We start from the raw sequence: 15,055 nt of genomic DNA on the forward strand, positions 1-15,055 counted from the left end.
CCATACAGCATCATCAGCAGAGAAATAAAAAAGTTATAGCTCTCAGAATAATGCGATGCAAAAACAATAATTTTTTTATATAAAATAGTTTTTATTGTGTAAAAGCGCCAAAACATAAAAAAAATTACATAAATGAGGTATCACTGTAATCGTACTGACCCGAAGAATAAAACTGCTGCACATCAGGGGCTCTCCAAACGCGACATGGCATCCGATCTCAATTCCAGCCAATTCTGCTTTGAAAAAGTAAAACAGGGCTCCTTCCCTTCCGAGTTCTCCTGTGTGCCCAAACAGTGGTTCCCCCCAACATATGGGGTATCAGCGTTCTCAGGACAAGTTGGACAACAACTTTTGGGGTCCAATTTGTCCTGTTACCCTTGGGAAAATAAAAACATAGGGGATAAAATATTTTCGTGGAAAAAAAAATATTTTTTATTTTCATGGCTCTGCGTTATAAACTGTAGTGAAACACTTGTTGGTTCAAAGCTCTCACAACACATCTAGATAAGTTCCTTTGGGGGTCTAGTTTCCAATATGGGGTCACTTGTGGGGGGTTTCTACTGTTTAGGTACATCAGGGGCTCTGCAAATGCAACATGACGCCTGCAGACCAATCCATCTAAGTCTGCATTTCAAATGGCGCTCCTTCCCTTTCGAGCTCTGCCGTGCACCCAAACAGTGGTTCCCCCCAACATATGGGGTATCAGCGTTCTCAGGACAAGTTGGACAACAACTTTTGGGGTCCAATTTGTCCTGTTACCCTTGGGAAAATAAAAACATAGGGGATAAAATATCATTTTCGTGGAAAAAAAAATATTTTTTATTTTCACGGCTCTGCGTTATAAACTGTAGTGAAACACTTGTTGGTTCAAAGCTCTCACAACACATCTAGATAAGTTCCTTTGGGGGTCTAGTTTCCAATATGGGGTCACTTGTGGGGGGTTTCTACTGTTTAGGTACATCAGGGGCTCTGCAAATGCAACATGACGCCTGCAGACCAATCCATCTAAGTCTGCATTTCAAATGGCGCTCCTTCCCTTTCGAGCTCTGCCGTGCACCCAAACAGTGGTTCCCCCCAACATATGGGGTATCAGCGTTCTCAGGACAAATTGGACAATAACATTTGTGGTCCAATTTCTCCTGTTACCCTTGGGGAAAAAAAATTGCGGGCTAAAACATCATTTTGTGGAAATAAAAAATGATTTTTTAATTTTCACAATGCTACATTCTAAACTTTAGTGAAACAATTGGGGGTTAAAAGTGCTCACCACACATCTAGATAAGTTCCTTAGGGGGTCTTCTTTCCAAAATGGGGTCACTTGTGGGGGGTTTCCACTGTTAAGGCACGTCAGGGGCTCTCCAAATGCGACATGGCGTCCGATCTCAATTCCAGCCAATTTTGCATTGAAAAGTCAAATGGCACTCCTTCCCTTCCGAGCTCTGCCATGCGCTCAAACAGTGGTTTATCCCCATATATGAAGTATCGACGTACTCAGGACAAATTGCAAAACAACTTTTGGGGTCCAATTTATCCTTTTACCCTTGGGAAAATAAAAAATTTGGGGCAAAAAGATCATTTTTTGTGAAAATTAATATAAATTTTTTTTTTACGGCTCTACATTATAAACTTCTGTGAAGCACTTGGAGGTTCAAAGTGCTCACCACACATCTAGATTAGTTCCTTAGGGGGTCTACTTTCCAAAATGGTGTCACTTGTGGGGGTTTCCACTGTTTAGGCACATCAGGGGCTCTCCAATCGTGACATGGGCTCCGATCTCAATTCCAGCAAATCTTGCATTGAAAAGTCAAATGGCGCTCCTTCCCTTCCGAGCTCTGCCATGTGCCCAAACAGTGGTTTACCCCCACATATGGGGTATCGGCGTACTCAGGACAAATTGTACAACGACTTTTGTGGTCCAATTTCTCCTGTTACCCTTGGTAAAATGAAACAAATTGGACCTGAAGTAAAAATTTTGTGAAAAAAAAAGTTAAATGTTCAATTTTTTTAAACATTCAAAAAATTCCTGTTAAGCACCTGAAGGGTTAATAAACTTTTTGAATGTGGTTTTGAGTACCTTGAGGGGTGCAGTTTTTAGAATGGTGTCACTTTTGGGCATTTTCTGTCATATAAACCCCTCAAAGTCACTTCAAGTGTGAGGTGGTCCGTAAAAAAATGGTTTTGCAAATTTTGTTGCAAAAATGAGAAATCGCTGGTCAACTTTTAACCCTTATAACGTCCTAACAAAAAAAAATTATGTTTCCAAAATTGTGCTGATGTAAAGCAGACATGTGGGAAATGTTGTTTATTAACTATATTATGTGATATAACTCTCTAATTTAAGGGCATAAAAACTAAGAGTTTGAAAATTGCTAAATTTTCATAATTTCCGACAAATTTTTGTTTTTTTCACAAATAAATGCAAGTCATATCGAAGAAGTTTTACCACTATCATGAAGTACAATATGTCACGAGAAAACAGTGTCAGAATCACCGGGATCCGTTGAAGCGTTTCAGAGTTATGACCTCATAAAGTGACAGTGGTCAGAATTGTAAAAATTGGCCCTGTCACTTAGGTGAAAACAGGCTTTGGGGTGAAGGGGTTAAAGATGTCCAAGGGTTTTAGAGATATGTGCCTTTTAATATAGTACTAATTTTTATGTTTGTTAGCAAGGGGGCAGGGCTCACAGGATTTTCTGGAAAAATGTAGTTAGGCTTCTCTATATTATTACCCTGTAAGCACTTACCCCCTAGATAAAGATCGTAAAAAAATAGCACTGACTAAAAAGGCCCATTTCTCTTGAACTCTGTGGCAAAATAGGAAAATAAACAAACACACAATAAAACAAACAGAATATTCAGGGAAGGATGCCAGAGGGGGCAGAAATGGAAAAAGAGCAAAAGCTGTTCACTTTTGACCTGCTGAATGGTCTTCTTTAAAAAGGAAGCAAGTACAATATATTAGATGTGCAGAGTACTTCTTTAAAACGTCACTTAAAATATTTTTTAATCTATTGTGAATCGGGACACCGTAGCAGGAGAAAGAAGTTAGGAAATCATCAGGATCCAGCTTTTCAGCCTATGCTTTTTTGGTGTAAATCTTTTTAGCACCATAATGAAGAATGATTGATGTTTGCTATCTATACAACTTTATTTATCAAACAACTCCTTTAATCTCTGCCACCTTTCTTTACCCGTATTGACTTAAATGCTAGATTTGTCAGATGGAGTTTGATATACAACCTATTTAGTACACACAGAAATGCAAACCCTTAATAGACATTGAAATGTAATATTAGTTAGCTATCCCTTAAATAAGAAATGTGAAAATAATAAAGTAACGCTGGTGGGCCATGACTCATTTATTGTTTCTTGAGATTTCTCTTTGCTTCCATTAGTTCAATGTTTTTGAAGTTACAAAACATTTTAAAATAAATTACAATTTATGTACACTTTACATACTTTTGAGTCACAATAAGTATGAGGAAAAAAAAATGAAAGAAGTTGTAATTTGTACAGTAAAGTGGCTGTTAGGACACTATCTGCAGCCAAGAGCAAAGGACATGGTCAACCTGAGACAGCAGATTATAACAAGGATCAAGTAAACAAGTTTAGAAGCATTTGCGGTGTACAATGGATGGGCCAGCTTCATCATACTCCTGTTTTGTGATCCACATCTGCTGAAAGGTGGACAGAGAAGCCAAAATGGAACCACCAATCCAAACAGAGTATTTACGCTCAGGTGGAGCAATGATCTGCAAGAGATAAGAAATTAATTAGAACTTTTGAACTCAGGAGACACATCATTTACACCATTAAGGCTACTTTCACAATAGCGTCGTGTGACGTACGTCGCAATGCGTCGTTTTGGAGAAAAAACGCATCCTGCAAAGTTGCCGCAGAATGCGTTTTTTCTCCATAGACTTGCATTAGCGACGCATGGCCACACGTCGCATCCGTCGTGTGACGCATGCGTCATGTTTTGGCGGACCGTCGGCACAAAAAAAAGTTGCATGTAACTTTTTTTTGTGCGTTGTGTCCGCCATTTCTGACCGCGCATGCGCGGCCGGAACTCCGCCCCCTCCTCCCCAGACCTTACAATGGGGCAGCGGATGCGTTGTAAAACTGCATCCACTGCCCCCGTTGTTCATTTTTTTCGCAGTTTGCGTCGGTACGTTGGGCCGACGCATGGCGACGACCCCGTACCGACGCTAGTGTGAAAGTAGCCTAACTTTCATTTTATTATGAAAACTACAGATGTACTATGTGAGGAATAATATAGAGTTAATGGCTTCCATGGAGGTCATAAAATCATTAGAACAATTTAAACAGTAAGACATACAGCTCTGGCAAAAATTAAGAGACCACCACATCAAAACCCAGGCATGGTCAGCCCAATCTCCAGACCTGAACGCCATTGAAAATCTCTGGAATGTAATCAAGAGAATGATGGCTAGTCACAAGCCATCAACTAAAAACTGCTTAAATTTTTGCGCCAGAAGCAGTGTGAAAGACTAGTGGAAAGCATGCCACGACGCATGAAAGCTGTGATTAAAAATCATGGCTATTCCACAAAATATTGATTTCTGAACTCTTCCTGAGTTAAAAACATTATTATTGTTGCTTCTATATGATTATGAACTTGTTTTATTTGCATTATTTGAGGTCTGAAAGCACTGTTTGTTTGTTTTTTTAATTTTGACAATTTCTCCTTTTCAGAAAAAAATACAAAATGTATTGCTTGGAAATTCGGAGACATGTTGTCATAAGTTTATAGAATAAATGAACAATATACATTTTACTCAAAATAAACCTATAAAGAGAACAATCAGACAAACTAAACATTTTGCAGTGGACTCTTAATTTTTGCCAGAGCTGTATGTAAAAAAGTGAATTAATTGGTATTTTTGCAATGTTCTGAGAGAACATAAATACAAGATTACAAAACAGATGTATGAATTGCATATTACATTAAATATGTATGTACTATATATCAACATTACCTTGATTTTCATAGTGCTGGGAGCTAGAGCAGTGATCTCTTTCTGCATGCGGTCAGCAATACCTGGGTACATGGTGGTACCACCAGACATGACATTGTTGGCATACAAGTCCTTTCTGATGTCAATATCACATTTCATGATGCTGTTGTAAGTTGTCTCATGAATACCAGCAGACTCCATACCTAAAATGTTCATAAGATAAAAGTTAGTCACTGTGTTTATTTCTTTGTTTGACAGGAAGCAATACATCAAAATACAGAATAACAAATGCAGAATACATACCAATAAAGGATGGCTGGAAGAGAGTCTCTGGGCAACGGAAACGTTCATTGCCAATGGTAATCACCTGTCCATCTGGCAATTCATAGCTCTTCTCCAGAGATGAGGAGGAGGCAGCTGTGGCCATCTCATTTTCAAAGTCAAGAGCTACATAGCACAACTTTTCCTTGATGTCACGGACAATTTCACGTTCAGCTGTTATGGGGAATATTGAATTTAGTAAAATACATACTGACAAATATTGTGCTCTCAAACAAAACCTAATGGTATATTACAATGAACACTGGAATACAATTACAAAATATTATACAAAAAAGTCAGCTGATTGTCCTATAAAGAGAACCAACAGAAGTATTAGATCAGAGGATCTTCTGCGTGCATTACTTGACAACACAGGATTAGCATAATAAAAAAAGGACTCTGGCTATTTCAGGCTATGTGCACACGTTCAGTTTTTTTTTTCCGCATTTTTTCACGCTAAAACGCTATAAAAACGCATACATTATGCATTCTATCACAGTGTCTAGATAATGTCATAAATTTACATTTACCAGAAAGGTATTGTCTTGTCTAAAGGTACCGTCACATTAAGCGACGCTGCAGCGATATAGACAACGAGCTGATCGCTGCAGCGTCGCTGTTTAGGTCGCTAGGAGACGTCAAACACCGGCAACGGCTGAACGATGCAGGAGCGATCAAGTGACGTACTTATCGTTGTCGCTGGTTGTTAGCTCCATGAAAAACCATTGCAGCCATCGTTGCTTTTGCTGTCAAACATGACGAATCACGCCGACCTGACGACCAAATAAAGTTCCGGACTTCTAGCTACGACCAGCGATGGCACAGCAGGATCCTGATCGCTGCTGCGTGTCAAACACAACGAGATCGCTATCCAGGACACTGCAACATCACGGATCGCTGTCGTTCTCGTTGGAAAGTTGCTCAGTGTGAAGGTACCTTAAGACAATCCCTTTCAAATTATGGTCCCTAGAGCAGTCTATTGATTGGATTAAGACCACTACCTGGAATTCTCCACAAACAGCTGATTTTTCTGGAGGAAACTGTGCATATCTAGTTCTGATGACAGAATGATGACTTGAGTCCACCAAAAGAAGAGTCACCATATATAATTGCTCTGTTTTGGTTAATAGAAGAGGCAGCTAGGTTGGGGATGCCCTCAGAGGGCGTCTTTATAAGACAATCCACTTAAGTAACATGTCAGTAGAGAGGAAAGGATAGTTCCACTAATACTTACCAGTAGTGACAAAGGAGTAGCCACGCTCTGTGAGGATCTTCATAAGGTAGTCAGTCAGGTCACGACCAGCCAAGTCAAGACGCATAATTGCGTGTGGCAAGGCATAGCCTTCATAAATTGGGACGTTGTGTGTTACACCATCACCAGAGTCCAGCACAATACCTGCAAGCAAATAACATTCAAATATTACAACCCATAATACAGATTATCTCTACACTGTGCTAAAGAATATGGTACTCAGAGCAAGGATAATTTAAAAGCTTAATAAGTCACATGGAAGACCTACCCACTTAATGATGTAGTTTAACAAGAAAATTTAGCAAAATGGGTGTATAAACATGGCATTTCGATGTGCTTATTTCAGGATACTGTATTAAATGTACCTATGTATATGCTTTTAATTTTAACCCCTTAACGACCACCAATATGCCTTTTAAACGGCAGCAGCTAAGGCCTCTTTCACATTTCTGACGGTACGGGGCCGTCGCAAACCGTCGGCCCGACGTACGTTGTGCAAATAGTGCACAACGTGGGCAGCGGATGCAGTTTTCAGACGCATCCGCTGCCCATTATGAGTTCCGGGGAGGAGGGGGGGCGGAGTTCCAGCTGCGCATGCACAGTCGGAAATGGCGGTTCTGATGGACGAAAAAAACGTTGCATTGAACGTTTTTTTGTCACGACGGGCCGCAAAATCACGATGCATTCGTTGCACGACGGATGCGACGTGTCGCAATGCGTCGCTAATGCAAGTCTATGGAGAAAAAACACATCCTGCGGGCAACTTTGCAGGATGCGTTTTTTCTCCAAAACGACGCATTGTGACGTTGGCCAAATGACGGAAGTGTGAAAGAGGCCTAAGGGTACTTATTCCTCAGCTTTGCTTTTTAACGGCACTGAGAAATAAGGTTATAGCGCCCCTAATGTCAGAAAATCTCCGGGATTCCATAGAACATGATTCTGGTCAGTTTTTACCATCCTGAGTCTTGTCTGATTTCCCATTAATTCCTCTCTCCTCTGATATCATCTAGCACACCAGAGGAGAGTGAAATGGGGTCCCCCGAACCCCCCGTTGTCCCTGGACCCTCTGGCTGCCCCCCAGCGTCTCCTTCCAGGAAGAAAATGGTGGGCACATGCGCAGTGCGCCCACCAAGATCTGCCAACCGACACCAATAGGAGTTTTTTCTATTGGTTCATTTTGATACCTTGTGAAAATAAAAAAACTTTGGTTCCAAATTAATTTTTTTGTGAAAAAAGTAAAATGTTCATTTTTTCCTTCCACATTGCTTTAGTTCTCATGAAGCACTTTAAGGGTTAATAAGCTTCTTGAATGTGGTTTTGAGCACCTTAAGGGGTGCAGTTTTTAGAATGGTGTTACTTTGTGGTATTTTCTGTCATATTGACCCCCCAAACCCACTTCAAATGTGATGTGATCCCTAAAAAAATATGGCTTTGTAAATTTTGTTGGAAAAATGAGAAATCGCAGGTCAACTTTTAACCCTTATAACTTCTCAACAACAACAAAAAAAAATTATGTTTCCAAAATTGTGCTGATGTAAAGCAGACATGTGGGAAGAGTTATTTATAAATTATTTTGAGCGATATGACTGATTTAAGGGCACAAAAATTTAAAGTTTGAAAATTTCAATTTTTTCATAAATAAACGCAAGTCATGTTGAAGAAATTTGACCACTAACATGAAGTACAATATATCACGAAAAAACAGTCTCAGAATCAGTGGGATCTGTTGAAGCGTTCCAGAACTATAACCTCATAAAGTGACAATAGTCAGAATTCTAAAAATTGGCTTGGCCATTAAGTACAAAATTGGCTCTGTCACTAAGGGGTTAAGGCTGTGTTCACACACAACTATCATGCCACGGCTTTAAACTGCAGCAGCCGTGAGCCACTATGGTCTTTCCACTATTTTCACGCACAATTACTTAATCTTGAAGGAAAACAGCTGTTTCACCTACAACAAAACATGCCAATCCTAAGAGCTGCATGGTTTGCAAGTAAAAGAACTGTAACCCTGCAAGATTTAAGTGATTATACAGAGAAACAGCGGAAAGACTGCAGCCACACAGGGCTGCTGTGGTTTAAAGCTGCAGCATGACCACTGTGTGAATGAAACCCAAGTAAAATAATTACTTTTAATTATTTTATCAATTAAAATGTTTAGTGGATGAACTCTTACCAGTGGTACGGCCAGAGGCATACAGAGACAACACTGCCTGGATTGCAACATACATCGCCGGGACATTGAAGGTCTCAAACATGATTTGGGTCATCTTCTCACGGTTGGCTTTGGGGTTCAATGGAGCCTCAGTAAGCAGGGTAGGATGCTCTTCTGGGGCAACACGCAATTCATTGTAGAAGGTGTGATGCCATATCTTCTCCATGTCATCCCAGTTAGTGATGATACCATGTTCAATTGGGTACTTCAGAGTGAGGATACCTCTCTTGCTCTGGGCCTCATCACCGACATAGGAATCTTTTTGCCCCATACCAACCATAACACCCTGAAAAGGACAAATGTAAAAGTATTGAATGTACCGTAGCTTATGTGGAAAGTGTGTGAGGGATAGGATAATCTCTGAAGTACATTCCTACTAGTTATTACTTTAGCCAGTGGTGATAAAAACAATATTTTTGTTTCAATAGTAAAATGTGGCAATTGTATAATTTAAAAGAGTACATTTTAATTGCAACCTTCACAGTTCTGTCAGATGCAGATTCGTGGGAAGGAACTGTGAAGGCTGCAGTCCATCAACTGCAATGTCACAATATGACTGGGGAGGACACAGCAACTTGAGCAGAAGAGCAGTGGTGGCCTGGAAAGTAAATATTAGTGATGAGCGGACCTGCTCAGATAACGTCTTATCTTATCCGAGAATCTGAGAGTGCTCATTTATACTGTTTGAGTCCCTATGACAGGCAATCCTCACATGTATTGAGGCTGTCTAAAAGCCGTAAATCATACAGAAGCAGGGGAGTGAACATAATATATGAGCATGACCAAGATAATATGATAACACATCATCAGAGCACATTCACTCATCACTAGTAAGTATGCTTTTTTTTTTTTAAATTTTACCAGGCATATTAGCGCCATTGAAAAAGGGTTGTTCATTAATGTAAAATATATTACACATACTATTTTTACATAATTGTATTATTACTATATAATACAATAAATAATATATGAAAATATAGAAGTCAAATATATATATGTATACCTGGTGACGGGGGCGTCCAACAATGGATGGAAATACTGCTCTGGGGGCATCGTCTCCAGCGAATCCAGCTTTCACAAGCCCGGAGCCATTGTCGCACACAAGTGCAGTAGTCTCTTCATCGTCACACATGATGGTAGCTTTCTTAAAACAGACACAAAAAATATACCATTATTTTAAAAGATTACACTAATTTCCTGCAATGGCAATACACTAAACATGTTTATAAACGTCCATCTATGATATTCATTTGCAGATCGCTGCTATGTAGCAGAGCCGATCGCGTTGTGCCTGCTTCTAGCCTCCCATGGAGGCTATTGAAGCATGCCAAAAGTAAAAAAAAAAAAGTTAAAAAAAATGTGAAAAAAATAAAAAAAATATAAAAGTTTAAATCACCCCCCTTTCGCCCCAATCAAAATAAATCAATAAAAAAAAAAAAATCAAATCTACACATATTTGGTATCGCCGCGCTCAGAATCGCCCGATCTATCAATTAAAAAAAAGCATTAATCTGATCGCTAAACGGCGTAGCGAGAAAAAAAATTAGAAACGCCAGAATTACGTTTTTTAGGTCGCCGCGACATTGCATTAAAATGCAATAACGAGCGATCAAAAGAACGTATCTGCACCAAAATGCTATCATTAAAAACGTCATCTCGGCACGCAAAAAATAAGCCCTCAACCGACCCCAGATCACGAAAAATGGAGACGCTACGAGTATCGGAAAATGGCGCAATTTTTTTTTTTTTTTTAGCAAAGTTTGGAATTTTTTTTCACCACTTAGATAAAAAAAATAACCTAGTCATGTTAGGTGTCTATGAACTCGTACTGACCTGGAGAATCATAATGTCCGGTCAGTTTTAGCATTTAGTGAACCTAGCAAAAAAGCCAAACAAAAAACATGTGTGGGATTGCGCTTTTTTTGCAATTTCACCGCACTTGGAATTTTTTTCCCGTTTTCTAGTACACGACATGCTAAAACCAATGATGTCGTTCAAAAGTACAACTCGTCCCGCAAAAAATAAGCCCTCACATGGCCAAATTCACGGAAAAATAAAAAAGTTATGGCTCTGGGAAGGAGGGGAGTGAAAAACGAACACGGAAAAACGAAAAATCCCAAGGTCATGAAGGGGTTAAAGGGAACCTGTCACCTGAATTTGGCGGGACTGGTTTTGAGTCATATGGGCGGAGTTTTCGGGTGTTTGATTCACCCTTTCTTTACCCGCTGGCTGCAATATTGGATTGAAGTTCATTCTCTGTCCTCCGTAGTACATGCCTGCACAAGGCAAGATTGCTTTGCGCAGGCGTGTACTATGGAGGACAGAGAATGAACTTCAATCCATTATTGCAGCCAGCATGCAGCCAGCGGGTAAAGAAAGGGTGAATCAAACACCCGAAAACTCCGCCCATGTGACCCAAAACCAGTCCCGCCAAATTCAGGTGACAGAGTCCCTTTAAACTGGTTATGCCAGAAAGCTGGGTTGTAAAAGTCACAATTTTGGGGGCAACATGTAATTGCGCGAGTATTTTGTGTTTTTTGTTGTTGTTTTTATGCCAGCCCTGACTATTTTCTGACACGTATGTACGACTTAATATAGAGGGTGCAGCTTGGCACTACAGTTTACGCTAAAACAGGTTTGTGCAAGCGACATCTTTTAGACGTGTGTGAAGCTGTTGAGTTTTTGGAGAAAGACTCTTCAAGACACGCTAGTGACTTTTTTGCTATTTTTTCTGTCGTTTTTTTATGCCATCTCTTGCCACCAGCTTTTTCTAACATGTATTGAATATACTAGTGAGCAGATTCCAAGCAAAAGTTATCTAAAGAACGGCCAGGTCGGTTCATTAACTGTTTCATGTATTTGTCAACCTGCAGTGGTTAAAAGAAACCCAAAAGACTGAACATAAGCAAAGCAAGTCATTCTCACATTGCAACGCATATATTAATTCTATTTAGTACATTTTTAGGTGAGATTAGGAATGTACCTGCCTGAAAAAGACATTTTGTGTATCAAAAGTGGTACAAATTAGATAAAAAAAATATACTTTAGTTCATGACAGGAGTCTAACCATATTAGACTTTGGTACATGGACAGCACAAAACAATGTGCACGTCTTTAATATATTTTGAATCCCCTCTACAGTCCTCCTTGCACCATTAATTCATTTTTGCAGTTACAATCTTTTAATATTATTATATTTAACTAAGGCCAGATGAACACCACCATATTTTTCATCTTAGTGCGATCTGCCAAAACATTGGCTTGCACTCAAACCAATGTTCTTTTATGTGGCCGCGCGCTTGTGATATTTTTCAGTCGGTCATATGAAAAACATCACAGCAGGCCCAAATTTGATCCGATATTCTGATCACACTCAGCCATGCAAGTCAATGAGTGTGTGCCAATTATTGGACTGCATTCGGATGACATTGTAGTGCGGTCCAATTTTTGCACAGACACAATGGAGAAGATGGAGCAGTTTTATTGTCCATCTTCTCCTCAAGTGTGTTCTGATTTTCCCATCTGAGGGAACCTGACACTCTGATCAGAGTGAAATAGAATATAGCTAGCACACTACTTTGCAATATTTTATTATTTATAACCATTTTTACTTATAAATGCCCCAAAACATATAAATGTAACATTCAGCAGCAGGTTAATGTATGGTTAGGATATTGCATGCTATTTTCAAGTCCTACTACAAACGCAGTCCTAGGCTTTTTTTATTTTATTTAATGCATTTTTTCCAGTCACGAAAAAAAATCTACAAAATGTTGTGAAAAAAAGACTAAGCATTTTCAGGTAGAACTTGAAAGTAGCATGTGTTTCACTGTGGATGGTTTTTAATATGCTATGACACTACCCTAATCATACATTAACCTACAGCTGTATGTGGACATTTATAAATGTTAAAAAAAGCTACAAATAATACAATATTACCAAGCAGTATACTAGATATAGTCTATTTCTCTATTTAAAAATAATAATAATAATAATAATAATAATAATAATAATAATAATAAAATGCTAATTTAATGTTAACAAAAAAAATTACTAAAACCCTTCTGGGTTCAGCAGAATCTGTGATACTGACAGCTTATGGGCCTAACTCACAAGACAAGGAGATTATCAGCACCTCTTCCTTCCACTTCTATAAAGTGAGGGTTTTTTACGTTCAGTCCAATTATAAGTCCAAGAGGTAGCAGGCTTCCTTTACCTGACTGAACTATTACTCCCTGCAGTGATACAATAGTATTGTATATGGCTCAGGCAGCTCCGCACAACACAGTAGCTGCTTTATCTACCTTGTACTATGTACTTGGCAGATGGCGTTTCCCTTTTCCCGCCCACTACCTCAGGTACAGGAAGCCGGCGCACGTCCCACTCCCTCCCCCTAGCGGACCAGCCGTGCAGTTCAGCTCACCTCAGGCTCCGGTCTATCAGCGCAGGGATGCTATGGCAGCTCTCGGCTTGCTCAGGCTGCAGTGCAGTCTAAAGCATATTTATATATAACCCATGCACCGCTCTCAGCCCAGCCTTCCACTCCGTGATCTCTCCCCTTCTGTCTAGCCATATTAGGCCTCTGGGCAACGACCTTGCCCCCCTTGGGCTTCCAGACTGGTCGCAGAGTGCCCATACATGGCCAGCCTGGCCGGGCACCAGGTAAAAGGAGGCTGGGGCCGTAAAAGGATTCACTTGGGAACTATGGAGTGCCCGTTCCTGCTGCCAGCTCCACGGCTGGGAGAGCAAAGGAAGAGGCGGACATGAGGCATGTAAAGCATGACCTGATAATCCCCCTTCACCAGCACAACAGGGTGGGAGGCTCAGACAAAGATTTAGGGGGGACAACTGTGTAGGTGGCCGGTAAGCTCTAGTCAGTGCTGCAACATAGCATCCTAGCAGCGCCAAGGCGGGAAACTGCAGGCACAGAATTACCTCACAGTACCTGTGTCACAGTGATGAGGGGATCAGGCAGCTGTCTGAGGGGGAGACATGACAGAAAAACGGCAGAAAGCTGTGAAGTCTCTTAATGTAGTCTGTTGGGTTTTTAGTTAAGTTTCCACGATGAGTATTTGGTGCGTTTTTGAAGTGGCAGATTTTCTGCAGGATTTCTACACAAATTAGATTACTTGTTTTTTCAATATGCATTTTATTGTATATTTTATTGCTTCTTTTGACATGTAATTTTAAAAAAAACTTTCTTGATAGCCCTGTGTGAATTACATGCGTCTTACCTGCGGATTTTCCTCATCTCGTTTAATCTATCGGTTATATAGTTTGTGCAATAAGAATTTGCAGCGTTAAATACTCATTGTGAGAACTTAGCCTAAGTGTTAGAGCTTCTTTGTGGTGAAAAATAATTTTTTTTTTGGCAACCTTCAGCTTGAGGCTTAACGGCTTGTTCAGGCGAGTGTATTAGAACTCATTCAGATGATTCTTCATAGTCTGAGTGTCATCAGTGTTTTTCATGTATAAAAAAAACATACAAATTGCAACGCTTTTATACATTGCTGATAATCACGGACCATACACTGACTAAGGCTATGTTCAGATTAGCGTTTCCCGACGCTGCGTCGGGAAACGCAGCGGAGACGCACGCGTCATGCGCCCCTATGTTTAACATGGGGGACGCATGCGTTTTTCTTGTTGCGTTTTCCGACGCGTCGTTTTTGACGCTAGCGTCGGACGCAAGAAAACGCAACAAGTTGCATTTTTCTTGCGTCCGATTTTCGTCAAAAAAACGACGCACGCGTCGCAAAACGCAGCGTTTTTGCGTGCGTTTGCATGCGTTTTTTCGTGCGTTGCGTCGCCGACGCAGCGGCGCGCAACGCTAATCTGAACGTAGCCTTAAAGGGTGCACCACTATCGCAAATATCGTCAAGGACAGTAAAACATGGAGTGCATTAACTAGTCTGTATAGAACATGATGCGAACAAAAAAAGAAGAGCGACTAGACTAATAAAGGTAAGCACATCCACAATATATTGAAAAAATGAAACAACTTTTATTACACCTCAAACAGACAATGTTAAAACCACTTAAAAGACATATATAATGACTAGTGATGAGCGAATATACTGGTTACTCGAGATTTCTTGAGCATGCTCGGGGGTCCTCCCCGAGTATTTTTTAGTGCTTGGAGATTTAGTTTTTCTTGCCGCAGCTGAATGATTTACATCTGATAGGCAGCATAAGTACATGTGGGGATTCCCTACAAACCAGGCAACCCCCACATGTACTTATGCTGCCTATCAGATGTAAATCATTCAGCTGCGGCAAGAAAAACTA

General features: G+C 40.2%; 1 protein-coding gene and 1 long non-coding RNA gene across 3 annotated transcripts in view; one reads left to right on the forward strand and one right to left on the reverse strand.

Annotated features, from left to right (window-relative positions):
- The window catches only part of LOC138681715 (uncharacterized), a 53,393-nt gene extending 45,622 nt beyond the window's left edge, over positions 1 to 7,771 (forward strand). The window contains exon 2 of the long non-coding RNA XR_011321970.1: positions 5,238 to 7,771. This is a non-coding gene — a long non-coding RNA (uncharacterized lncRNA). The remainder of the gene's footprint in view (positions 1 to 5,237) is intronic.
- Positions 3,345 to 15,055, reverse strand: part of LOC138681714 (actin, alpha cardiac muscle 2) — a 72,498-nt gene continuing 60,787 nt past the window's right edge. Inside the window, exons 1-7 of one of the 2 annotated variants that reach the window (XM_069769498.1) lie at positions 13,191 to 13,678; positions 9,771 to 9,911; positions 8,729 to 9,053; positions 6,535 to 6,696; positions 5,283 to 5,474; positions 5,001 to 5,182; positions 3,345 to 3,752 (exon numbers count right to left, since the gene is read on the reverse strand). In XM_069769498.1, the coding sequence (XP_069625599.1) occupies positions 3,609 to 3,752; positions 5,001 to 5,182; positions 5,283 to 5,474; positions 6,535 to 6,696; positions 8,729 to 9,053; positions 9,771 to 9,899 (1,134 nt within the window). In that variant the 5' untranslated portion in view covers positions 9,900 to 9,911; positions 13,191 to 13,678 and the 3' untranslated portion in view covers positions 3,345 to 3,608. Of the gene's footprint in view, positions 3,753 to 5,000; positions 5,183 to 5,282; positions 5,475 to 6,534; positions 6,697 to 8,728; positions 9,054 to 9,770; positions 9,912 to 13,190; positions 13,679 to 15,055 lie in introns of those variants that run through there. The other variant, XM_069769499.1, reaches the window with a different exon arrangement.

Source organism: Ranitomeya imitator, chromosome 5 (assembly GCF_032444005.1).
Source record: "Ranitomeya imitator isolate aRanImi1 chromosome 5, aRanImi1.pri, whole genome shotgun sequence".
Taxonomy (NCBI): Eukaryota; Metazoa; Chordata; class Amphibia; order Anura; family Dendrobatidae; genus Ranitomeya; species Ranitomeya imitator.